Source organism: Apis laboriosa, unplaced genomic scaffold, assembly GCF_014066325.1.
Source record: "Apis laboriosa isolate Shangri-la unplaced genomic scaffold, ASM1406632v1 scaffold23_cov150, whole genome shotgun sequence".
NCBI classification, from domain to species: Eukaryota; Metazoa; Arthropoda; class Insecta; order Hymenoptera; family Apidae; genus Apis; species Apis laboriosa.
The window spans coordinates 2,258,096-2,284,107 of NW_025222452.1; the positions used below are offsets into that span (position 1 = coordinate 2,258,096).

The window sequence follows — 26,012 nt, forward strand, 5'->3', positions numbered from 1 at the left end:
TGAATAATCGATAACTGAAACGCGAGATAATAAATAATTCTTTTATTAAAAGGAGTTGTATAATTCTTTATTAAAAGATATACATATATATATAACTTGATTAAATGTACGAATGAATTTTGTAGCTTCAATTTTCTTTAGAAGAGACCGCATGGAAATGACGGTGGTTGGAACGAAAAAACATGAGACGCTTTCCCGGAAAGCGGTACACAACCTACATGGACTAACATTGTTTGCATGAAAAGTAAACGTGCTTAATAACCCGAAGGTAAATTTTCTGTCAACATTTTGCAAACGAGTACATGTGTTTATTATTTAAATAACGTCTATTCGAGAAAGCTCGATGTCTACGGAAAAAAAGAAAAAAAGTTAGATACACTTTCGTTGTTCATGTTATTCTTTCGTTACCTAGATGATAATTTATAAACGAAATGGGCAAAAAGCGTACGATATTCTTCTCTCCATTTTTTCACGTGTAAATGTATACGGTAAAAAAAATTCACAATTTTAAATGGTGTAACGTTAAATTACTGGCACTAGTCGAGTCACAATCGTTAACAAGATATTAAACTTGTTTATTATTTGTTCCGCTCATCTAGTTTCTAGATTTCTCGAGATATAAACCGTTTCTTTCTTTTTTTCTTTTTTTTTTTTTTTTTTTTTTTATATATATGTATACATAAGAATAATAATTGCCCAGAACTGGAATTGGACCGTTGTCCAAGTTGAAACGATAAATGTGCAGGAAACGAGTAGCGCACTAAAACGAAAAGTAAATTGAGATTCGGGTCAGTCGCGGAAAGTGAGTTGACACCTGTGTGAATCGTAAAGTAGCCGCTATTCTATTCCGAGGCCGCGTTTCTTCGTGACTCGTGCCCCTTTTTCCTTTTCCGCCTTTGCCGGATTACGGAAAATGAAACGGCTACTTCGTAGCCAATTACACTTGTTCTATATTTGTAGAAATCTGGTACGTTTAGCGGTATAATCGTGTAACCGACCCGGCCACACGATTCTTCGACAGGCTTCGTGGCTGCATTGCGCCACAACGTAACAACTATTTACCTTTTTTACCCGGGATATTATTCACTTACAGTGCACGGGTTAACAAACCTGTCAGCCTCTAAATCGTAAACCCATAAACCCATAATTTCCTTTGCGAAATTAAAAATATGAACAAACAAACAAATACACAAATGCGTTAAATAGATATATAGCGACAGTGTAAACGCAATCTTGGAGAAAATTAATGGTTATGTTTTAATTATTCCGTGACTTTAAGCGATAATACATGCATAATTTTAAAATTATCGAGCACTGAGAAATGTAATTAATAATATCGATTGACTCGAATGATGTTTAAGCAAATGATTTCGAGTCTATCAAAAATCTCTGGCGCGAAGAAAAATTTTAATCGAGTTCAAAAGTTAAAATTACACAGCGACGCGTTATCACGCCATCTTGGCTAAGGATAAAAATTATCGGATAACGACGAAACTCAGGTGTAAATATTTTAATATCGTGACAATTCAATTCAAGATTTCGATCGATCGAAATAAAATTCAAATAAAATTTGCCTAATAATTAAATACGAAGCTCTGTTCAAAATTAAAGAGAAAATGGATATTAATCGTAACGCGTATGCTCGCGTGGGCGGGTGAACTCATTACGTATGCCCGGAATAATCCGATTAATCTGGTCGAGAATATATCGATCGTGATTAGAATGATCGAACGACTTTTGAGGTCACGATCAAGCAGATCGATTGAACGCCCATTAAGTCCTCGGTGAGAGTTCTTTGGTGTAGGTTTACGGGCCGGAAACGGAGACAGTTGCTTTTCTAGGGTGTACTTTCTTTACCGGCGAAACGAGCACGCCGCCTGCAATTGACTTTTTTCTCTCTCTCTCTCTCTTTCTTTCGATTAAGAATCACAGCAAAACTTTTATAATCAGCTTCTTTTTCTCCTTTCTTTTTTTCTCATTTTATTTTACCAAGGAGCGATAGAAAACAAAATTACTCGGTCAAGTAAAAAAAATATTTATTCGATACAATAAATAAAAACTTGCTTATGTACAACGTTCAATCGAGAAATCGTACGCAATGAAGGAATGGAGAGGGCATCGAAAATCGATACGGCGTGTTAAATTCGACGCGTTGTCGGACAAGGACACGTTAAAAATTAACCTATATAAATAAAAGAAACACGAATAGTTTATCCCACCTTCGTGTGAAAAGTAAAACCCTGTCTCTAATTATTCCTTACGTACCGATAAACCTCGTACCAATAACAACAAGTAAGAATCGATAAGATATTCCTGATATTCCATACATACTCGTAACTCTACAATAACTATCTAGTTATCGAAAAAGAAGAAGAAGAAAAAGAAAAAAAAAAAAAAAGAAAAATATCACGTATATAAATAAAGAACGATAGATTCCAGATTAAAATTTCAACCAGCTAATAACGAGCTAATAACGAGACCGTCTCTCTCTCTCTCTCTCTCTCTCCCTCTCTCTCCCTCTCTCTCCCTCTCTCTCTCTCTATCTCGTTATCTTTGCGTCTAAACCGAAACGTTACCGCGAGTCGCCGCCACAGTGCCACACTTACTTTCTTCTTCAATTTCTCGGGTTCCCTTTTCCCTTTTCGTGGGTAAACAGTCAGTCTCGATAGTCAGGAGGGGAGATGGAAGCAAGCTGCCATTACGATTAACCCGCTAGGAACGGGATGCGCCGTTTCATTTACCATATTTGGGTCGGTTTCGCTTGAGCATAGGTCGGCGCGTAGCTCCACGGATAAGTGGGCAACGCCGGTTTCGGTACCTGATACGCGACGTTCTGGTAATAGTAGAACGGATAGACCGGTTTGATGGGCTTGTACAGGAGCGGATTGATTACCGCCGTTTGCAACCCGTAGCCGGGATTCGTGGTTGTCGACGGGGGTGGATGCGCGTGTGTGGTGGTCGTAGGAGGGAGCACCGGTTGCACCGGGTGAAGGGGTGTGACGGGGTGAAGGGGAGCGACGGGGTGAAGGGGAGCGACGGGGTGAAGGGGCGCGACGGGGTGAAGGGGTGTCGTCGGCACGGGATGAAGCGGCACGGACGAGGGAGGGGGGGCAGGCCGGGTGGTCGAGGGAGTGGTGGAGGAGGTGGGTGGTGCGGGGGTGTTTCCGGCCGCGGGTTTGTGACCGTGGTCCGTGGGTATGGGGAGACCGAAGTGAGTGGGCGAGGAGCTGGAGGAGTGGAGGGCGGTGAGGGGGCCGGGTGCGAGGAACGCGGGGCCGTAGGAGGGGACGTTGGACAGGAAAGCGGTGCCTGCCAGGAACGGGACGAATCCTCCGTAAACAGGAAGCGGCGGGGACGGCGCGGGCAGCGAAGAACCGACTTGAGAGGTTCCGTCGGGTTTGGCCGGCTGAGGGGGTTGCACGGTGGTTGGTGTTGCGGTGGCGGTTGTCGTCGCGGTGGTGGTCGAAGGCCGAACGGTGGTGGACGGTCCGTAGCTAAGCGGAAACCCCGGACCGATGGTCGTCCCTGGCAAAAAAGGTGATTGATTGAAAGCTGTGTTTCCGGAACCGAAGTTCACGGTGCTCGGTCGCGCGTTTAAACCGTGAAACTTCGCGATTCGCTGCCCGATGGAGGCCAGAAGATCTTGATTCTGAACGAAGCCAGGCTGATTTTGAGCGTACCTTCCAGCTACGTCCACTACGTTTTGCGAGTGCTGAGCCTGGGTGGCGAGCGCGTGCTGCAACTGGGCGATCAGCCTATCCTTTTCGAGGGATTGTATCTGTTGCAACGTCTCTTGGGCTGTGAGAGTTCCAGACGCGTACGAGGGTAAGGGAGGACCCGGGAAGTTTTGCGGGGTTTGAGAGGTCGCCTCGAAATTTTGCAACTGGCTGCTGCTGGGGTTTTGTACTTGATTCGTGTGGCCTAGGAATTGATCGGCGTTCGGCGCGAAATCCTGCTCGTTCGGTGGGGCGCCGTAAAGCTGTTGTATGGCTTGAGCGTTTTGAGAGAGGAAAAGGGCAGCGTCTGATATATGTCCTTGCGGTTGAGCGACGTCCCGATTTTGAAAATTCGCCAATTGTTGTTGCTGCCCCTGGTGGACGGGCGAGAAGATCTGCGGCGTGGAAGGGCCGGGTAACTTTTGATTGTGGGGAGGCAAGTAATTGGCCGAATTGCCGGCAAACGGCTCGTCGTTTTGCGTCGATATCGGATTCGGTTCCACGAAATCGACCTGTCTGATAGGACTTGGTATTTCCTGCTCGAACGGGAGCCCACCTGGACGGCCATCGAAGTTGCTCGAATGTTGTTGACCGAAATGTCCGTGGAATTGCAATTTATCCCGATTCTGTTGACCGTGCAACGAAGTCACCCTCGTTGGGGACGAGTTCTGATAACCGGGTGGACCGTATTTCGTAACCGGTCTATTTATTTGCCCGGGATGTCTATTAACTATGCGCCCTCCGTGACCGGTTGATTGCCCAATTTGGAAACGAGCTCTCGAGGCTGAAGCGTGGTTGGCCGGCCTCCTGTACGAATATCCCGAATCCCTCTTTTTCTGAACTTCTTCCGCGTCATCCACGTCGCCCTCGCCCTCGCCGAGATCGACTACTTCCAACTTCGTAATCTCCGGCTTCTCCTCGGCATCCTCGACCTCGGTTTTCGCGGTGACGGATAATAATAAGCTCGTAGCCAGTAGACAAGCGAGCTAAAAAAAAGGGAAAAAAATAAAAGGCGAACCGCTTTATCCTCCTGCTCGATCTTATCAACTCGCAGGAAGGACGCAAAATTGTCGAAGCGAGTCGTTAACGCGCCAACAGGAAGCGGTCAGGAAGATCGAATCGCTTAATTTTCTAATCGTGGTACACTTACCAAGAGGAACTTCATGGTTCGTAATCCAATCGCACTGTATCACCGCACTAATCGGACGTTCCCTGAGCTAACCTAGTAACTGGTCTACAAGCTTCTCGAGCATGGAATCAGGGCAGCTTGGTTGGGGAAAAAAAAAAACTAATTTCCTCAAGGATGGACAGGCTCGCACCGACTAAGACCACGGCCATACCTGCACATGTATAAATACAGTCGGGTCGCGACCATCCACGAATTACAATAGACTTTCTTGCTGGCTTTCATCGATCACACTTAGGCAATGCTGTTACGGATCGATGTTACACATATCGATGTAGAGTATCGTCCTCTCGTGACTCTTCGAATATATTAATCGGTTTCCAAAAATAAATTTCAATTCGAGAAAAAGGAGAAAAGGAGATAGATAAGTATCGTATCGATCGTTAACGCGAAAGTCTCTACGAAAGTGAGAAAGACGCATAGCTTCCGTCCTAGCTTGAGATCGTCGATAAGGATGCGAATACAATCGTACCCTTTCCCTTCCTTCGTACTTTCTTAACATAAATTACTTTTCCTCCGCGGAAAGACGAAGAAGCAAAGAACAATTTCCTTTGTCCCCGTTTATGAAAAATTATTTCTCCGGTTATTAACTGGTTTCGTATTTCGATACTATAATACGAAGTTTGGGATGTCATTCCTATCACGTATTTATCCTCCAAAGCTTTCAAACTCTTCAAAACTCTTCAGTGAAAGTGAGTTAAACTCATCAAGCCCCGAACAAGAATACCGAACGAGGATTCATTTATAGTAATATATTCCTGTTGTGTAATTCCCATTTACACGTAAGTCACGCGTGCTCGAATTCTCTGATGTCGTTTTTCAAATGTCTCTCTGTCGATTACGCATTTTGACTCGTTAAAAGGATCTCTGTTATATAATTGTAGCAGCGTCACCGTGGCCAGATTGACAACGCGTCAAACAGACGAGAAATTTACAAGATCCTCCAAGTTTTTTAAATTTTCTCACTCGATTTTGCACGATATCGGTGTGGGGATCGTGATCACGTTGCTCATTCGTGCACACGTTTTATAAAAGCAGAAACAATGAGCGGGCACAGGGAATAGCTTCTATTTCAATGACTTCATGCAAGCCTAAATGATCAATGATTACAACGCCAAACTGCCATCCGATGATGTCATCGTCGTGTCGCCGCTTACTTCGCCATTCAACAGGAAGTCTAACGCGCTCCAACGATGCACCAACAACAACGCAAGAACCATGCTCGTATTAAAGATGGATGCATTGGACGCATGTTTAATAATCTAATCATGAATAAGATACGTGAAATTTGCATCATAGATCCCTTATAGATCGTATGATAAAACAAGTACTATCTTTCCTACGAATATTGGTAAGTAATAAGATTTCTTTCCGTTTGATTTTCTCTTTTCCTCTTCGATATCGTGGAAAAATGGAGATTGGACGAGGAAAATGATACGATTGATACACAAATATGAGCTTAATCAATTTCTGTATTTAACATGATGAGAATACAACGGAACGGTGTATTAAGATTTGTCAGAAGTTGAATAGATCGGTGATCTTCGATATAATACGATGCGAACGTATAATTTGAGCAATTAACATTTAAAAAAGAAATTTCGTCCGGCTGCTATCGTTCTAAATTTACTTAAACTAAAGTAGCGTCGATTAAACGACTCGCTCGAAAATCCTTCCAATTGCCGTATAATCATTTCCCTAGTCGTGATCACAAAGGTCCCTCGGTGTTATCCCTAATACCCCTAAAATTAACCCAGATACGTGTAGCTGGGGTATGCGCGGTAGGCGTATGGCAGAGCGTAGCTAATTGGGGCTGCCGGGGCGACGTAAGAAGAGTACGCAATTGGCGCTGGTGCTAATGCTGCTGGTGCAGTGTAGGAAGCTAGTAACAGGCCTCTCTTGTCTCTCGATGCCTCTCCTTCCACGGATTGTTCCTGATCGGGTTGGACAGGCTTGGGTGCCTGTGCGAAGGCTACAGCGAAGAGGGCGAACAGAGCAACAAGCTGGAAATAAATAGCAATAAATAGCGCCTGCAATAAATAGCAACTACACTTTCTTTCTTTCTTTTTTTTTTTTTTTTTTCTTTTCATTTACACAAATGCAATGATCTTGATATGGTAATATTAAGAGAGATGGAATGAAATAGAACGAAGGTAGTAAGTAAGTAAGTAAGTAAGAAATAATTGCAGAATTTTAACCATATGTCTTATTCTCTTAGTGACAAATTATTGCACAAAGTAGACATTTAAATAGAAAATGAATTGTACGTGTTATGATTGATAGTAACGTTACAATGATAATTGTACAATATTAATTGTGAGTACAGAGTTTGATAAAGAATTAGATACGATTTTAATTCGGACACAGGTCCGTCATGGAAGATTGGAAGAAAGGTTAGATCGAATGTTAGATACGCAACGAGTGTACGCAATAAGTACTTACAACGATGCACTTCATGGTTGATAGGTTTCGTAGATCTTTGGAGATCAGCTCGTGTGTTGAACTGGAGGTGAATGATGCTCTGGCTTTTTGGTGGATACCTTTATATACCTGGCGAGTAGATCCTCCTATGCGCGTCACTGGCCGATCAATGCACGAGGACACGCGTGTGGTGCGTGTAACCATTGCGTGTGTGCGTGAGCTGGTGGATGTTGCACGGGGTTGTTGCACGTCCTATTGCTTTACCGGAGACCATATACGCCTGTGTAAGTACGTGTGCCATCGAAGCTTTCAGGGACGACGGGGTCTGCTAAGCAATCTTGTTCAGGTATTCCTGAAGCAGATCCGTGTATAACCTCCAATGCATGGCACGCGGGTGAAGCAAGGGACCTTGGCAATCGGCCAAATACGAACGAAAGTGTTTTACCTCGTACGACGTTGTAACAAGTTCTCTGAACCTTAATGATCGTAATATGTATATATCATTATTTTTTTATGAAAAACGATGGATCGAAGAACGATTTTTCTGTAAACGTTGAGAATATTAGATGTCTCGATTAGACGTGTCCGGATCAGGAAGATATCGGTTGCTTTTATCTATCGATTTCACAGAAAATATCTTTCAAAGAGTATCTTTCTGGAACATCCGGTTAATAAAACCAACCGCACCACCTGTGCTATAAAAGAAAAAGCAACTGAATATTTTATGGCGCTTAATCATCGTGACCTTGCGAGTATCGAGGAATGTTCTGGTTACGATTTTGCTCGTATTGTGATAGATCCAATTAATTGGAATTGCTAATTTTTATCGTTTCTACAAGGAATATGTATATATGTATGTATGTTTGTGGAATGGAATTTCGCGTGAGTTTATATCTTTGTAGTAAAAAGCTAAATTTCGATTCAAGAATAAGGTTAAAAAATATATTTTTTGCGATAATATAAAATGATCGATTATCTTCGATCAGAAAGCAATTAATCGAATTTAAAATAGGTATGGTTCTGACGATTTGAATTTAAATTCTTCGGGAAATTTTGACCATTGCCTAACATCCTATTCGATGCATGCGTATCGTCTGATTTTGGTAAATTGGTGATTACATACGATTCCATTCGTATTCCGAATTCGTTTTTACATTCTCAACAAATAGTTTTTTATTTGGTATTTTTTTTTTTAATCTGTTTACACTCAAATCTGGTGAAAATCGATAAGAATCCATATCAGGAAAAAATATCGCGTCCTTACAAAGTCACTTTTCTAATTGTGCTGTTTGAATATGGACGAACAATGAAATTTAATATTTTCCGATTGAATGAAAAAATGTTTTAACGATGCGTATATTTTATCGGTTGACCACAATTTAAAACATCGATATAGTGGTCAGAAAAATTGAAATGGCCTTCATCACCTCTTACTATTTATCTTTTAAGGAAATCGAAACCTGTATATTTTTTTTCATTTTTAATTGGATCAAATGTTAAGATTTGATGAAATGAAATAATTTTTGTCTACATTCAAAATTAATTTATTCAATCAGATTAGTGATAATAATTATTCGTATATTTAATTCGATGTTTTTCATAGTAAAATCGTATTTTATGAATTTATAAACATATGTTAATTTTTTGTTAACTTAAATATATGTATCGATATTTTTATAATTATTGAAGAGAATGTAAAAAACATTGTAATCTTACTTAGATTTATCGTATATTTAAATATTGCGCATCGAATACAAAGCAAATTGGAACATGGTATGTTTTTGTCCAATTAATAATCTCGATGCAATTTATTCGTGTTTGCGGCTTCGCTTTCAAATTCTTCTTAGGAACATGATATCTATACACGATATAATATTTTCTAAATTTTAATGCAACGAGATTTTATTTTATTGATATAAAAGGAGTATAAAAATGGGTAAAAATGAAGGTAGCAATTAAATTGTGTTAAATTTTATTTATTAGAAATTACAACATTGTAAATTATATTATATTAATAAAATATATTTTGCAAATATTACACATTTCATATGGTAAAATTCTTCTTTATAACCTGGAATATAAAAATGCATTGTTTACCAGTTATATTTTTCTATTTTGTGAATAGAAAGAGAAATTTAACTTTCAGATAGAGCTAATGGAATGTAATCATTGAATCATTGCAAATGTTTTACATCATTGTAATAAAATAATTTAAATATTTTTTTATCAGTAATGCTTGATCTTTTAAAATGAAATAGTTATTTACCTATCATTGGAGATTTATATTTAATTTTTCGTACTTAAAATATTCAGTTTTTCCTGCAAAAAAGTAACAATATTGTTTTTTACTGATATAAATAATATCATAATTTTGAAATATTATTTTATTTCTCAGCGGTAGTGACGAAATTCATTATGTATACATATCATGAAAAATCAAACATATTTACAGAAATACATCATTGATTTTGAAAATTCAATATTGACTAGTAATTAATAGCATATTTCAAAAATAAAATTTTTAATAACGAGAAAATTTTTTTTAAAAAATAAATTTAATCACATATAATCGTAAATTAAAAATGCTTACTTGTACCAGCACCCTTCAACTATTATTATAGTTTTAAATCCAGTGCTTAGCTTCCTGAAAAAAAAAAAAAAGAAAAGATAAAATAAAAGTATAATGTTTAGACAATATATTTGAGATTAAAAAAAAAATTCAGATAGGAGCGAAAGACATTTTTAATATACCTCATTAAAAATCGGTTGAACTATGAATTCATCATAAACTTTTATTCTAAATCAAATTATCTTTTTAATTTCCTATATTTTATGAATGGATAAAATATAACAGGATCGTAATTTTCGCTAAAACTTCGTAATTCGAGATAAAATTTATATGTCTGATATTCAATTTTTATCCCTATCTCCTTTAAAAATATATTTATTTGAACAGCAAATAAATTTTACGAACATGTTATATTTTTTTCCAGAAAAAAGAAAAATACTTACTAATTAAAGCTGCAATAATACTTCAATTCACTGATCCATGAAACTTTTTCTGAAACATCAAGTACGTATATTTTTATGTGAAAAATCTTTTTGTATTCAATACAATTATATATTATTATTATTATTATTTTATCAGATAGGAGCGAAAGACATTTTTAATATTCTTCATTAAAAATCAGTTGAACTATGCTTTCATCATTATATACATCAAAAACAAAAAAATAATAGTGAGATCGAAAACATTAAGCGATAACATCGATTGATGAAGCCATTATAATATACACTGCAGAAAATATATACGTATATACATATTCAGTCTATAGTCATAACTATATATATATGTGTGTATGTATGTATATGGATTTAAAGGAGAGTTCAAAGTTCCTTATCTCCCCTAAAACGTCTCAAGTTACATGTTCTATCTTAAAACACAAATTCCTAACGCCTGACCGATTTTACGACTTAGTAATATCGCTTCCATGTTACTTTTTTTTTTCTTTTTTTTTTATGAATACGTACCATTATTACTAGAATTTTATAAATTTTCCTTGAACAAAAATTCTAGGTACGTCGATCTTTTCTTTGAAATTTACAGTTCGTCTTTGTACGTAATTACACGTTAATACTTCAAAGCCAACCGATTGAAATAAGTTTGACACTTCATTCTCTGAAAAATAATATGTCCTGAAATAAAATAGTGTAATAGTGTAATTAGTGTAATTTATACTATTGTAATATTGACTACAATAAAAAGGAATAAAGAAATCTTACCTGGTACCATCCTGTCTCATATAAAGATTTTCACTAATCTTGTGACCAGGTTTAAATCTTAGTTGAGCCATATCGTATAAACCATAATCTCTAAAAAGCACGATTCCTCCTTTGTCGAGAACGTTATATAAATTCTCCACGACTCTGAAATATCATAAATTTTATAGTGAATTGCAAATTATTATTAAAAAAATTATTTTAAAAAAAATATAAAAGACTTCCTAACTTACTTCCTGAACTTTTTCGGATGAATAGCCGATAAAACGAATATTAACGTTGCAACGTTGACCGGACAGTCCACCTCCAAAAAACAATTTTCTGTTGTAATATCCGTTTGAAAAATTTTTATGTTCTCTGGGTCGTACAACGAATGATTCTATAAAGATATATAATTATACATATATATAAATGATACACAAAATAGCGCATAAATATATCAATAAATAATTAAATATATACCTTTGTTAGTTCCACGGCTCTAGAAGAGAGATCACACGCGAATATCATTTTAAATTTCAATCCATCCTCGATCAAGGGATATATAAAATTTCCAACACCGCAACCGACTTCAAAAAGAACATTTTGTTCATTTTTCGTACTCAAATCCAATAATTCGTTAAATTCTCTGGTAGTCCAATGTCTGTCCTTAAAGAATCTAGTATCGTTTCGTTTGTAAAATAAGTCCCAATGTTTTTTCGCGTCTTTTTCCAACTGATTGGCACGAAATTCGGAAACTAATCGCGAATTTTGCGCCTGCATCTTTACAATTTCTTCTTCGGTAAGTTGCTTCGCCACGTGGCTTGCGTACTCACACTTTATTGATTCAGCCATTTTCTCGAATTACGTTGTGATAAAAATTTAGCGTATCGCGGAATAAAAGCGATTTAACAATCTTATCGAATATGCAAATTCGTTCTGTCGTAATTAATTGAAACATTTACGCGAGTATGAAGCAACGATTGCAAGTATAAACCGAGAACTGCGTTACAGACCGACCTCCCACCTTCGAGTTCCAAAAGGAAATGGACGAGAAGAACATGCGTAACATGGACGCCGCCCCACCACGGCATACACTATAGCAATTTAACTAGACTAGTGACATCAGGCTGCCACTGTATACCTATAAAAGTCACTATTGATATTTCTATACTAAAATTTAAGCATATAATATTTTAATATATATCCAGTAATCATGGAATAAGGAGAGATATACGTATCATATAATCTTTGCATAAAATTATTTTTCTACGCTCTACATATATTTAATTTTAAATTTATATTTAACATCGTATATTAAATTATATGGAGTGCAAGTACTGATACTGAGCTATTTAAAATGCAATCACGCGATGTTTCATTTAGATAATACTTTTTAATTAGCATACCATTCAATCTCGGTAATTTAATTTCTTCAGGTTAATTTAATTTTGTAAGACACCGAATATCAGTATGAATTCCACGCATGAACTTATTCGATAAATTAATATTCGGCTCCCGTTCAAAACGAATATTTTCTGTCTGCGTACGGCATTGTCACACGATGACACAGTACTGAAAGGGGTTAGTCGTGACTGAAATTTTATTCAATGTTAGTTACTACTTTATTTAAGATTCGCAATTAAAATCTATAAAGTTATATATTACGAAGATTCGTATTCGATAGCAATCGATTATTTATTTATATGTATATATGTATATATGTATATATGTGTACATATATATACACATGTAAATTGTGTAAATTTAATCGTTTATAAATAGCATCAAGTATAATAATAAAATATTTCGTTAACATTAATATTGCTTATCAAGTATTTAAGTACCAATTGCAATCTCCATAAAATTAATAATGAATTCTCTAATATTCCGTTGCAACTCGATAATTTAGATCTTCTATTATTGCGTTTCCCACGTTTGCTTTATCATTTATCGTATTATAATTTATAACCAACCTCGTAATTTGCAAAAAGAACGAGGTCAAAGTGAAATTAATCGATCAAGTAGTATGTAGGTCATTGCGGACTAGAATTTTGTAGAGGGTTTGACGGAAGATACGACGATAGATTAACTGAATGAAATGAAAAACACGTTTCGCAAGTTGCAATCGTTAGTGTTTCTTCGAATAACGCATTTGGTGGCTTCTACGTCGTCGTGGAACTTGCACAATTTAAAACTGATCGATTCTCTTTTCCTCCTCTCTCTCTCTCTCTCTTCAAAAGGATTTCTCGTAGATATTGTTAAACTTCAACGTTATAATCACATTTTCGTCAAAAAAAAAAAAATGTTAAAAATGATTAAAGAAGAATTATATTTCGCTATAAAGGAGATCAAAGTATTACGCGAATCTTTCCCATCTTTACGGCATATTACGCGAGCTTAAAGCTTCCCCCTATTACACGTAATTTCAAATCCTTTCGACGTCCTCATTAAGAGAATAAACCATCGTCTTTCTCCTCCGTAAAATTGATCGCGAATTCACCGACATTTTGTCTGATTCCGCGCGAATTCGCAAGAGAACGATCCCCGCCATACGTTCTCATGCGGATAAAAAAAAGGAGGGAGGGGTAGGCCACACCTTGTTCAACCTTACTATCATCACCGTTCAATCTAAAGCAAATTATTTTAAATAATTAATATTTTCCCCGGTTCCAAGCTCTCACGAATTTTACAACTTTTAATCAGCTGCATATTTTCAATGAATGATTCGTAACGCGATATCTCGCATCGCCATCCACCGCAGGCCCGAGAAATATCTTCCATGGTTCGTCATTTCGTTGAATAACGAAGGGGTCGCGCCTTTCGACCGCGTAATAATTTGGCCATTTGGGAGGTAATTCGTGCGACTCGCGACCCATCCGAAAGGGAATTCGAGGCACGTTAAACGCCACGTTCTTTAGAAATTAACCGTGGGCATAGGCGTAGGCCAGCGGGGAGCCGAAGAGGATCGCGGAGAGGAATAGACAACGGGCAAACGTAATTGTAGGCGCGGCGAAGATGGTTCGGCCGTGCCTTTTCCATTTGTCGAGGCGGCAAGCGTCGAAGCATCTTATACCGTTCGTCCTCGTAGGCATTCCAACCGGGAATTCTCGAAAGCCAGTTGTGCCGTAGAAACACGCGTCGCGGCCTGCCGCTCGCCGGTACTTTCCAAGTGCTCGTAAAATCGCCGTTTCCCTCGCTTTCTGCCGTTTTCGTGTCCACCGAATTTTCTTTCCGAGGGACCGTTCCATCCGAATACCCAAGTGCCTGCATCACCACCCACTTGCCCCAAAACTCTTGCGAATCATCGATTCTCTGTGTGAGTAATCCTTGTCAATCGTCTACTCGCGATCGATACTTTAACTTTTCTTACTTAACTTCTTCTTTATTAACAATTATTTTGAGATTAATTAAACTTACGCGTCGACATAATTCGATGTATTTTTTTTTTTTTTTTTATAGTATTATAGTATAGTATTATACGTGTAGTTACAGTCAAGTTTTATTTATTTATTTATTATGAATTGCGGTCTAATGTAAATATAAAACATGTTTGCGGGATGGAAGAGAAGAGTGTACATAAGGAACGAAATTTACGAATTAAGAAAGGGAACACGAAATTTTGTAGCAAAGAAACAGAAGTTGCACGGGAGTCACGCGAATCATCTTTTGTTTATGATTGCTGCTGAGACTGAATTTTTTACAATTGACAATTGGAATTTTTCCTCTTAACGATCGTTGTACAACGCTCGAACGAGCAAACGTATCGTTAGACACGCTATTAAATTTTAGAGATTAATCATGGATTACCATTAAAAATTTTTTTAAACGCGAAAACGATATGTTAATAGAAATTTCGCGATTAACATTAAACTTATCGCATCCGTAATTGCAATGAAGCGATAAGTTAATTAAGGATGAATTAGAGCGTGGATGGAGGAGCTGAGTAGTAACGTGTAAAAAAGAAGAAAAAAGAAAAAAGGAAAAAAAATTGCACGTCGAAACATGAATATTGAACGATGTTGATTCGTTAGCAGATTCTTTACAGGCAGATTCTATTCGTATAGAATATTTTAATCAATGCGCGTTATAATTAATTATTTATCGAATAAAGTCGAGAGAGAAATGTTCTTCTGTTGCCAAATATATAACCCCTTTTCCAAATATATATTTTTTGGCGAACCTCGCCAAAAATGGGAATGGAAAGATGGAGGAATTTTTAAACTCTGCTAAATATTTTACATCGTACTCGATCGATCGAGAATCTTATTCGACTCTGTCTCATTCTATTGACACGGTTCGCCAGCAACGATAATCGGAAAGTTTCGAAGCGGAAGCGACGATCCTCGTTTAACAGCTAATCGAAGCAAACGAGTCGTTCGTGCAACGATACTTCCTTTCTCGAAAGCTCACACGATGCCTACAAGGCTAAGATCTTGCAAAATGTTAATTGCAAATTCGTATTCGTAAGATAAGAAATCGTGGAATTTTTATTAGCTGAAAAAAATCCGCAAGATTTAATCCAAACGATTAATTCATTAGAGTTTTGATCCGTGTAAAAAAAATTTACTCTTACAAAAATTGTTTGATTTTTCTAAATTTCATTTATAGAAGAAGAAGAAGAAGAAGAAGAAGAAGAATAAAAAAAAAAAAGATCTAATTCAACGAAACAAATCGTATTCAACTTTCCAGTTAACTGAAAGTACTTGGCAACTTTCTAAGTACGTATCGTATGGCCGGTAATATATGGACGAGATATCTGCGCGAACTCTAAAACTAAAATCGAGTCCAAGGATTCGCGTTAGTTATATAATCGCGAACGAAATCGTTCTTCTTCGCGTATCAATTACTTGCGTAACGATATCCACTCCCCCCACCCTTCTCCCCCTTCCTCCGTATTCGTCTCGATTCTTCGATCGTCGTTCTAGCGCGGAAAGGAATTTTAAGCCGAACAATCGGAAAATAAAATTCTAAATTTTGTAAACGATAAACCGTGAAATTTCGAAGTTAGTAATTCTCGAGTGCGTTTCGAGGATGTTTATCTGTTTCGAGGTTTATCTGATCGCGCGGCAAAGCGCAACAGGAAAACGGACGATAATTATCGTACGAAACATTAATGGACGAGGATATCCAGGAACCGCAAAGTATTTAACTTTTCCACACGGTCACTCGCGGTCAACGTGGAGTACCGTTGCACGTTTACTGTTGTGTACTGGACGGTGTGTATCTACGCAGTTGTTAGCCACTGCTTACAAGCAACGATTTTCACGATCCCGTGAGCTTCGAACGAGCCAGAAATATCTCTGACAATTATACGAAGAATATGCGCGGTTTCCCCGCGAGTGGCTTCCGTTAAATTTGCGCGCCGATCCTCCTTGCTTTCCTTCGAACCATGATCCGTTCGAAGATGGATTGGGTTAATTCTCTAGCGGGATTCTCAACCGCCCGCATAAAAAAGTAGCGGAAGCCTCGATGCGTGTTAATTTGAATGTTTCGCGGTCGAAGGACGGGATAATAATTACATCCATCATCGCCGAGATTTTTTAATTGCGGACGATCGTTGAGATGTACAATTTGTGATTAAAAAAAAAAAAAGAAAAGAAAGGAAAAGAAAAGGAAGGAAAAGAAAAGGAAGGAAAAGAAAAGGAAGGAAAAGAAAAGGAAGGAAAAGATAAGAAGAAAAATATTTAAGAGCTTGAATTTAATTGGAAATTTTTCGATAATCAATCGTCGCGTGTGTTCCGTTTCGGATTAGTAATTTAGTATATTATGACATCTTATTTTTTTTTTACTACGAATTGTTTACGTATTATGAGAGAGCGATAAAATTCCTCTACGATGACGATTGAGGATCAACTAATAAATACTATAGGATATATAGTCACGTATGTACGATTGCAATATTCGAACGAGTTGTACTAGTCCTTCTTAAAAGTTAAGTGAGGATGGTTAGAAACAGGAATAAATCTAAATTTTCCAAAAAATTATATGAAACGAGCAAAAAGCTTATATTCTTAAAAACACGAAAAGAATATTGAAAATCGCGAATGATCCTAATTTTTTGATCACTATGTACGATGGTACTTTTCCATTTAGAATTATTTTAGTCGGATTTTAAAGTCGAGACAACGATACTTTCGTTTCGTACTAAAGATTTCATTTAATTAATATGTCTAAATTTTCCAAAAAAAAAAAAAAAAATTATATGAAACTTTTTGATCAGTATACACGATAGTACTTTTCCATTCAGAATTATTTTTGTCGGATTTTAAAGTCGAAACGACGATACTTTCGTTTCCCTGAAGATTTCATTTAATTAATATGTCTAAATTTTCTAAAAAAAAAAAAAAAAAGAAAATTATATGAAACGAGCAAAAAGCTTATATTCTTAAAAACACGAAAAGAATATTGAAAATCGCGAATGATCCTAATTTTTTTATCACTATATACGATACTTTTCCATTCAGAATTATTTTAGTCGGATTTTAAAGTCGAGACGACGATACTTTCGTTTCTCTGAAGATTTCATTTAATTAATATGTCTAAATTTTCTAAAAAAAAAAAAAAAAAAAAAAAAAAATTATATGAAACTTTTCGATCAGTATACACGATGGTGCTTTTCCATTCAGAATTATTTTAATCGGATTTTAAAGTCGAGAGGGCGGGATACGTTCGTTTCCCTAAGATTTTCTAATTAATATGCGATTATCGGGACACTCCATTTTCAACGGAGGATTATTTTAATCAGATCTGTGTCGGTCAGGTAATGGAACGTTGCAATGTTCCATCGCGCGGGCGCAGCCAGAGGCTGGGATTGTTGGGCAAGATTCTGGATCAGAAGGAGCGCACAGAGGAGAGGCCAAGCCTCCTCTAATCGATATTTCTACATTCCCGTTGAAATTAGCACGGGCAAATAAACTCCCGCAATTCGATAATGCGACCACGATACGTGATTCGTCCGCGCATACCGAAAGGAGGACCGATAATATTACGTCGATCGTCGTCGATACTCGTGCATATGCGGTTGGGACGCGTGTGTGCCACTTACACGTATATGTAATCCGTGTAACTTCTAGCATGACAGCTGGTGCATGCCTCACGATGATTGGGTATTAGCGATTAATAGACATGACACAGGTAGTTGCTCATTGGTATGGAATCGCGATTACCGTTGTTTGATAGACGAGGTAGCAAAGGATAGTCCTCTGTGCGATCCTGAAATTATCTACGAATATATTTAAGTAAGTAATATCGTGAATTAATTTTCCTGACACTTATCTGTACGCTTTTGCCGATTAAAATGTAAAAATAAAAAAGAAAAAAATAATAAAAAAAGAAAATTTGAATATAGTTTGGATAGTTAAGTTTCGATGTACGTATCTTTTATTTTTTTTTTTTTTTTTCAAAGTTATAAAGCTAAGAAATTCGAATCAATTTTTCTTCATAACGAAAGTCTTTCGTGGAAGAAACGAGCCAGTTTGCAAATAAATGTCAACACGACTCGCCTTTTACTCCGTTCCGCACGAATGGAATTGCAGGGGTGTAGCATTATTAATGATATCTGGATTTATTATTTAAGGGAAAATAAATTGGATAATTTATTTCACGCGTTTTCAGTTTTACTCTAGCCTTTCTAAAACGAAAGAAAAGTGTTTCGAAGCTCTGCCTCTGCGCGTTTCTATCAATCGCAACACGATTAAAATAATTAAACCGTGCTTTCTCTCTCTTAATTTGGCGATATCGTGGATGTTAATTTCATGCAGTTTCCTTTCGTTTGAAAAGTTTTAAGATATTACGTATAAAAAAAGAAAAAGAAAAAGAAAAAAATCTCTTGTTCTTAAAAAAAAAAAAAAAAAACAACGATCGAGATAATTATCGAACAATTATCGCGTAATTAATTAAATGTTAATTAATCGTGAAACGCGATTTCAAAAATAAATAAACGAGACTAACGACGAGCGTTTCGTCTTGGAGATTGGATTGGAGAAAAACGTTGTTAAATATTCGCGAGATCTCTTGGATAAGCTTCCATAATTTTGTGCCACCTGTCCGTCAAGTTGGTTTCTTTCTCCGCCTGCATTCCAGAGAAAGTTAACCGCCATGATTTGGCACGCAATCGAGACACGCACACAATCTCATTGTGCACAACTGTTCGTAGATACATTCACACATACACACACGCTTACTTACATTTGAAAACGCTTTCGAACGTTGCGCGTATCTATAAATAAAAAAAGAAAAAGAAAAAGAAAGAAAATCTTTCTAACTTCTTTGCCATTTGACGTAACGAAAGATTTATTGCGATTTTCGTTGTACATAAAATTTGTAATAAATTTTTTTTTTTAACTAATAATAAATTTTATTCGTTAATTATTCGAAATGGTAGAAATTCTTTCGACTTTTCGGAAGAAAATTAAAAAATTCTAGAATCATCGATGCGCGATTAAGACAGAAAAAAAAGAGAGAGAGAGAGAGAAAAAAACGAAATTAATTTTGCAAAAGTATTAATATACACGCGCTTTCTAATAAATGCAAACGATAGAAAAAAAATTTAAAACTCGTCGTCATTTTGACGAGTGAATGAAATGATCGGAGATAACCAGTTATGAAACATAATGTTTGGAGAAAAAATTAAATCCACTTAAAGTTTTTATTGCGGTAATGTAATAAGTGTACGCAACCGCGTGTCAAAGGTTTCGCATCAATTGCGGCCAATGGCACGGATGAAAGCCGTTGAAATGATCACACGGTATTCCCGCTTGCGTTCAAACGGCAAGAGCGTAATTTATCATTCGCGGACTTTCCTTGAATAATTTATATCAGGTCGTTGAATCCTCGTTTGAAATCGAAGTCTAACTCTTATTGAAAACAAAATCCTCGATTCAGACGAGCATCAACTCGATGTAATTTTCGATGATACGCTTTCCAAATATATCGTTCGAAATAGGTGAAATCGCTCGAGCAAAAGTAAGATTTTTTTTTTTTTTTTCGTGATTAATTTCATCGAACGTCGAATAAAAACTGGAACAAAAATCGATCGACAGCCCGATCGATTCGAACGAAATTTCTTCTTCAAATTATATATTTCTGTCTTCTATCGAGATGAAAATTACAATTATTAGCGTGTAAAGATTTTTCGAAATTTTTACAAACTCTCTTCCACAACTCTCGCTCATTGCGCTTCTTTGAAAACGCGTTCAAATATATTTCGAAGAAAAATCGATAAATGTATTCTCAAATCTGTGCGATATTCGCGACAACGACGATGATGATCGATGTCGGCCAGTCGTGAAGAAACAGAAACGGCCACGCCTCGCTGAGCCCAGATACAGTTTAGAAAGGCGAGCCATTGCAAAAACCTTTCCATCACCCTTCACTTTTCGCGGGAAAAAAACAGAATTTGCGATGCGTTGCGATACATTCGCGTGGCCGTGCCTCCAACCTTGCCAATTATCGAATGTTATCGCGATTAATCGGATTCGAACTTTTCCATTCTGAAATTTCTTTCGAAACGGCCTTAAAATTGGAAATTCTCACCGGGAATGGAGGGGGGAAATATCTCCTCGCGGATGAATAATTTGGACGGAAAACTTGTTTCGCAAAATCAATTATCGGAATCGTTTAATCGGTAAACGGATGAAAACTTGTTGTTTCCCTCATCATCTTGGGTTATACATATTGAATAATCACACTCGATAATTTAATTCCGTTCAATTTATTCCCATAAAGTTTCGAAGAGTTATTTCAGGTGAAGAAAACTTTAGGAAATTTTACGATGAGGCGAAATAAAGTTTGATACAAGAGCTTCTTCATTTAATTTTTGAAGGTATCGTTATCTTGCTCGTTACTGTCAAGGAGTTTAATTATAGGAAAATGTGGGGCAAACCTGAGTGTTTCGTAGCTTTATTTTTTTTTGTGGTTAAAAAAGAGAGAGAAAAAACGAGAAAGTATTATATAATAAGACGACGAGAGAGAAATTAGGGAGAGAAGAAAATATTTTGTTTAAACGTATTCTATTTTTTTTCTTTTTTTTCCATATCATTATTGCTGTGACGATGATCGATAATCGTCGAATACACGAATTCGTATGTATTCATAATTCTTCGTTGAACGAAATAAATACGATTCTGTGAAATACACATATGTGAAAGTGGTTGATTCGTTGTATCAACAATTTCGCAACAATTTCGACGTCTAGGTTAAATATACTATATGCCTTATGGCATTATTATTGATTGATCGGCTGTCAACAGCATTCGTGCACAGAATTACGCTTCGTGGCGGATTTATACGAGTCGCGTGCTATCGTTCAAACCTTGATACAAATAATATCGGCCGAGTACCGAGTAAATTCATAGAAGAGCATTGTGCAATGAAATTGAAATTCTATTATCATAAAATCACGAAAATATCGGAGCGAATTATCGTATAAATTATACAAAATTTGGGTGTCGTTCAGAATTTCGTATCGGAGTGACCTACTAACTGAAAAGCTTCGACGCTGAAAACAAATTTCACGAGTGTGCGTAAAATTTACTCGCGATAATTAATTCTCTGATGTAAATAAATAAAATGCCCTTCGAAGAAAAATTACTCTAATATTATCTGTAATTATTGTATTTAAGCGCCATTAAGAATCTTCCGCAGGCTAACGAATCTTTAAAAAAAAAAAAAAAAACTTTCTTAAAAATTAATAAATAAATTTCGCAGCGGAAGGATGCACGTCCAAGTTGGAATGTAATTTGCCCTGATAAAATTTGTCCTTCGAAAAGGAGTAGTTAACAATAAGCTTTGAGCTTTTGTATAAACGTATCAGCGCGCGAATTGAAATTTCGTAGCCGAAAATTTAGTGGCAAGTTGTAGCGTAACGACGAGAAACTGTTTCAGCGCATTGCGGAAGTGGAGGAGCGAGTCGTCGTACGGTCTCGCTTGAATTGTGCCATAACAGAGAGAACGTAACTTGCGCTTTGCAGATTGAATATTACCCGGGCAGGATGGATGCTGAAACCGGGGCCATTTTGGCCCTACAAATATTGGCCCTCTGTTCGATAGTCGCAGCCCTGTTGGCTTACCTAATGCGCCAATCGAGGAACGCCAACGACGAATACGAGACGCGTACCAAGCGTCATGTATTGGTGACCAGCTGCGATACCTCGCTGGGCCTACAGATCGCCCTTGCGCTCTACGAGGCTGGTTACAAGGTATCATCATTATTATTATTATTAAACCCCTTCTATTTTCACAATCTTATGTCACTTCGTTCTTCCTTTCTATATTATTCAATCGAATAAACCGAAGGCGCTCCTTCTTTGTTTTTTTTTTTTTTCCTTTTCTTTTCGCAACAGTAAACAGACTCTCGTTCAATTTTAATCGAATTCTCTAAACGAATAATAACTTTTAACTGAACTGAACTTTTAAATAAATAAACTCTTTGCGACACGTTTCCTTCAATAATTGTATCCCTTTGATAATAATAATAATAATAATAATAATAATAAGATTCGCGTTAGATTCGAGATTGTATTGGAAATTCTTTCTTCCTCGAAAGTAAAAAAAAAAATATTATGTTATCGATCGTTAAGGAAGAGGCCAAGTAATAAGTAAGATTGTACGAGTTGTCGTTCAGGTATTCGTCGGTCTGCTGGATCCTTGCGGGAATTCGCCGTCGATGAAAATTTTGAGGGCGATAGAGCAGCAGAAAGAAAGGGAGGAGGATCCGGTTGAGAGGAAGCCGCAGGATCCGGAAGCACGTGCTCGCGGCCAAATCGTGCCATTGGAGCTGGACTCGACGAGGGAGGACAGTTTACGCGCTTGTTTGGATGCAGTTCGGGCGAAACTTCCGGCCGGCGAAGATGGCAAGCAATATCCCCCTTTTAATGCCATACCAAGCCAAGATTGAACCTCGCCCAAAACCTCGCATCCCGTTCCGTTCATTTTCCCATCTTTTCTCCCATTCTCTCCAATTTCAATTACGAGACACACGAATTTATAATTTTTTATGCCGAGCGTTGATCGCCAGTCGAAGCTTCTCTCCGGTTGAATTTTAAAAAGAAGGGGAAAAGGCCCTTTTAACGAGCATCTCTGGCGGATATCGAGCGAAGGGATGAGTTGTCTTATTTAAACCAAAAAAAAAACCCGTGTTATCCCCGGAGAAGGAACGTTAATTAAGTTTTCCGTTCAACCAGAAATACTTGCGCACCCTCAATGCTTCCATCAAATTGGAAAACTCGAGGCCCATTCATTTCGATTTTTCAACTCGCGTTTTTATTTTTCATCCTTAATTAATTACACGAGAGTCTAAAGGCGCATGCGAAATTTTCGAAAGAACGATGGATTCGAGAAAGGGACGGCGGACGATTCAGAGATCGATAATTGTTTTCTTTGGCGATGATCTCGGCTAGTTTGGTAGTAGACATCGACAGACGACGATTGCCGAGTTTAATCCGGTGATATAAGGGAAGAGAAGAAAAGGGAATAAGGATTTGCCTGATACGTTGATCGTAAAGATTCATAGCCAGTGAAAACATTTTCGGTTTCCTGGAAATAGTTCGGTTAAAAGAAACAATTCCATCGTACGGTCGTTGATAACTGTTCACCGAATGAAATGAATTTACTTTTATCGATATTTCTCGTTGTTTCCCGTATATCCGCAGCAATCTGCACGTCCCTACGGTTTATAACGTAATCGTATTAAACTCGATACTCGGCTATAAATTGTTTTCGCTTTCTCAATTTCGCTTTCTCAATTTCTCTAAAATCGAGGTAAAAAAGAAAAATTTCAATTTTTATTTTAATTAAAACGTGTAACAAATATTACATTAATATGTATAAATGTATATATAACATCGTACTGTACAAAATACCAAATTGTTAAATTGTAAATGTTCTTAAAAAAAAAAAAAAAAAAAAAAAACGCGAGAAGAAATTAAAAATTTTATCGTCAAAATCCAGTCGAAAAATAGAGAAAACCTTGCCATTGAAAATGTTTTTTTGTTCATCTCTATTCGAGATCTCGATCGATTGCCTGTATATAAGTATTATAACTCGAAGTATTCTCGGTGTCTAAAACAGTACGAAGATAATGAATGGGAACGGGAGTCAATGACCTGCATATTTCCTGGAAACGTGTATTATATCCTTTAGAAATTGCACGCTGTGTTTTTCCAAGAATTGCGTCTGTTATTCGTCTGGAGTTGGGATAGGTCAATGAGAGGGGGCGCGAGCGAGAGAGGTCCGAATGAAAAACGGAGGGATAGAGACATTAAACGCGATTAAAAAATTACGCTTTTCTTTAAACGAGGATATCTCGGGAACCGGAAGCCGTATCGAGATAAATGAAAAACCGTTTTAAAGGTCAGGGTTCGGTGCCTCTAACGGTCTTACATCCATTAACGTGGAATCGCTATCCTCGTAGTTATAGCGGTTCAAATTTTTCTTAATTTTAATAGGGTTTATTATCTCCTTTTACGAGATACAATCTCGTAAAAAATTTCACGCAAGACACACTTCCACTCCTCGTATCCATCACGTCGTATCCAAAAGCGGTATCCACTTAAAGTACACCAAAGTTTCAACTTTGCTAACTGCAGGTCTCTGGGCAATCGTGTACACTGGCGGGCTGGCGTTACCCGGTGCCATAGAGAGACAATCGAGTTCAGCGTGGGAATCTATGTTGCGACACAACTTGGTGGCGCCACTTAGGACCGTCAGAATGTTCATTCCCCTTTTACGCGTGAAAAGAGGTCTGGCTTCAATTTTCAAATTACGTATATTTTACTCGATCCTCCCTTATTCCGCGAACGTTTCGCGAAAAAATTCTCTCTTTTCTTCTCTTTTCTTTTATTTTATTTCTTTTTTTTTTTTTTTTTTTGTAGGTCGCATAATCTTTTTGGGCGATTCCACGACGAGTTACGGTAGCAAAAGTGGAACAGGATTGGTGGCGTACAGCGCGTCGAGAAAAGCCGTAGAGGGAGCTGCAGAGGCATTAAAAAGTGAACTACAATCCTCCGGGGTCGATGTCGTTCTTCTTAGACCTCCACCAGTGAATCCTCTCGTTCTTTATAATTCGCCTGTTCTCAAGACGTAAGGCCTCATAACGTTACGCCACAATAGTAATTCTTAGTTTTTACTTAAGGAGAGAAATATTCGCGACACGAATATGCTCCAAATCTGTGTGGAAACAATCGCTGGAATATCGTATCGTTGCCGACTTACCATTGTATCGAGCTGATAATCCACCGAATCGAATAGGATGATTTCTAATAGCGAAACTCTTGGGATATTACGTATTTCCAGCGGTCGTACTTCAGTCCGCGCAGTCTGGATAGTAGTAGCTTTATACATCGAGAAAATTTCGTTCGACGATCGATACTTTTGAATTTAACACGAGAAATCACCGTTATTTTCAGGTCTGACGTAGAGTCTGGAATAGTATCCTCGGAAGGGACGTGGACCGCGCCTGTATCTACGAATGCCATTCAAAATTCGTTGATCCCAGCGCTCACCTCGCCCTGCCCTCACATTTCTTACGACATGGTCGCTAAAACCAGACTTTTCTGTAGATAAAAATCGGATTCGAGGGAAAGGATATTATTAAATTAATCATTGGGCCGAATTCGGTAATTCCTTCCCTGTGAGAGACTAATGATTGTTAATTTTATAACGATTAATACCATATCTAGAATGCGTTTAAATCTTTCCATGTAATCAATCTTTTTAAATTAGACGCATGAACACACGAGAGGCTTAAATTCCAATGATATAACATGTACAGTTTTGTAATTAATACAATGTTAACCAAAAATTCGAATTTGCCTTATTACCCGTCGTTCTTGCTTCAAGGAATCGCATTAATCGTTGGAATCAAATTTCCACGAATCGACGAGCCAAGTCCAGGCTCAACTTCTGTTCAACGAACTGTTCCGTTCAAT

General features: G+C 37.4%; 4 protein-coding genes and 2 non-coding genes across 9 annotated transcripts; 1 reads left to right on the plus strand and 5 right to left on the minus strand.

The window, feature by feature from the left end:
* Window positions 1-2,737: 2,737 nt before the first annotated feature.
* On the minus strand, window positions 2,738-4,881 carry LOC122713408 (YLP motif-containing protein 1-like). The gene is made up of 2 exons (XM_043933826.1): window positions 4,867-4,881; window positions 2,738-4,702 (listed from the first exon to the last, which is right to left on the minus strand). Exons 1-2 carry the CDS (start codon window positions 4,879-4,881, stop codon window positions 2,738-2,740), a joined length of 1,980 nt encoding a protein of 659 aa, XP_043789761.1.
* Window positions 4,882-6,356: 1,475 nt separating this feature from the next.
* On the minus strand, window positions 6,357-7,619 carry LOC122713382. The gene is made up of 2 exons (XM_043933760.1): window positions 7,345-7,619; window positions 6,357-6,905 (listed from the first exon to the last, which is right to left on the minus strand). Exons 1-2 carry the CDS (start codon window positions 7,525-7,527, stop codon window positions 6,651-6,653), a joined length of 438 nt encoding a protein of 145 aa, XP_043789695.1. The 5' UTR covers window positions 7,528-7,619; the 3' UTR covers window positions 6,357-6,650.
* A 2,415-nt stretch (window positions 7,620-10,034) lies between these two features.
* Window positions 10,035-10,118, minus strand: LOC122713523. The gene has a single exon (XR_006346499.1). It is a non-coding gene; the product is annotated as a small nucleolar RNA snR60/Z15/Z230/Z193/J17 (small nucleolar RNA).
* A 341-nt stretch (window positions 10,119-10,459) lies between these two features.
* LOC122713522 lies at window positions 10,460-10,546 on the minus strand. The gene has a single exon (XR_006346498.1). It is a non-coding gene; the product is annotated as a small nucleolar RNA snR60/Z15/Z230/Z193/J17 (small nucleolar RNA).
* Window positions 10,547-10,854: 308 nt separating this feature from the next.
* Window positions 10,855-12,114, minus strand: LOC122713189 (tRNA N(3)-methylcytidine methyltransferase METTL6). Of its 2 annotated transcripts, none has more exons than XM_043933405.1 (4): window positions 11,566-12,114; window positions 11,337-11,482; window positions 11,107-11,250; window positions 10,855-11,002 (listed from the first exon to the last, which is right to left on the minus strand). In XM_043933405.1, the coding sequence occupies exons 1-4, from the start codon at window positions 11,935-11,937 to the stop codon at window positions 10,996-10,998; spliced, it is 669 nt and encodes a 222-aa protein (XP_043789340.1). In that variant the 5' UTR covers window positions 11,938-12,114; the 3' UTR covers window positions 10,855-10,995. The 2 variants fall into 2 exon arrangements, with proteins under 2 accessions (XP_043789340.1, XP_043789339.1); XM_043933404.1 differs by having other exon boundaries at window positions 10,855-11,019.
* A 2,003-nt stretch (window positions 12,115-14,117) lies between these two features.
* Window positions 14,118-25,855, plus strand: LOC122713188 (D-beta-hydroxybutyrate dehydrogenase, mitochondrial). Of its 3 annotated transcripts, none has more exons than XM_043933402.1 (6): window positions 14,118-14,401; window positions 21,970-22,283; window positions 22,688-22,937; window positions 24,672-24,824; window positions 24,957-25,164; window positions 25,491-25,855. In XM_043933402.1, exons 2-6 carry the CDS (start codon window positions 22,077-22,079, stop codon window positions 25,645-25,647), a joined length of 975 nt encoding a protein of 324 aa, XP_043789337.1. In that variant the 5' UTR covers window positions 14,118-14,401; window positions 21,970-22,076; the 3' UTR covers window positions 25,648-25,855. The 3 variants fall into 3 exon arrangements, with proteins under 3 accessions (XP_043789337.1, XP_043789336.1, XP_043789338.1); XM_043933401.1 differs by having other exon boundaries at window positions 14,119-14,401; window positions 22,056-22,283; window positions 25,491-25,854; XM_043933403.1 differs by having other exon boundaries at window positions 14,120-14,401; window positions 22,056-22,283; window positions 22,709-22,937; window positions 25,491-25,850.
* Window positions 25,856-26,012: the final 157 nt, after the last annotated feature.

What these genes read in the sequence shown, in the direction of transcription:
- LOC122713189 (XM_043933404.1), bottom strand. Translation starts at nt 11,937, where the DNA reads ATGGCTGAATCAATAAAGTGTGAGTACGCAAGCCACGTGGCGAAGCAA. An exon ending in CATCCGAAAAAGTTCAGGAA is followed by an intron (nt 11,251 to 11,336) that starts GTAAGTTAGGAA and finishes ATGATATTTCAG; the next exon opens with AGTCGTGGAGAATTTATATA. An exon ending in ATGAGACAGGATGGTACCAG is followed by an intron (nt 11,020 to 11,106) that starts GTAAGATTTCTT and finishes ATTTTATTTCAG; the next exon opens with GACATATTATTTTTCAGAGA.
- LOC122713382 (XM_043933760.1), bottom strand. Translation starts at nt 7,527, where the DNA reads ATGGTTACACGCACCACACGCGTGTCCTCGTGCATTGATCGGCCAGTG. An exon ending in CAACCATGAAGTGCATCGTT is followed by an intron (nt 6,906 to 7,344) that starts GTAAGTACTTAT and finishes ATTTATTTCCAG; the next exon opens with CTTGTTGCTCTGTTCGCCCT.
- LOC122713188 (XM_043933402.1), top strand. Translation starts at nt 22,077, where the DNA reads ATGGATGCTGAAACCGGGGCCATTTTGGCCCTACAAATATTGGCCCTC. An exon ending in TCTACGAGGCTGGTTACAAG is followed by an intron (nt 22,284 to 22,687) that starts GTATCATCATTA and finishes GTAATAAGTAAG; the next exon opens with ATTGTACGAGTTGTCGTTCA. An exon ending in AATTCGCCTGTTCTCAAGAC is followed by an intron (nt 25,165 to 25,490) that starts GTAAGGCCTCAT and finishes CGTTATTTTCAG; the next exon opens with GTCTGACGTAGAGTCTGGAA.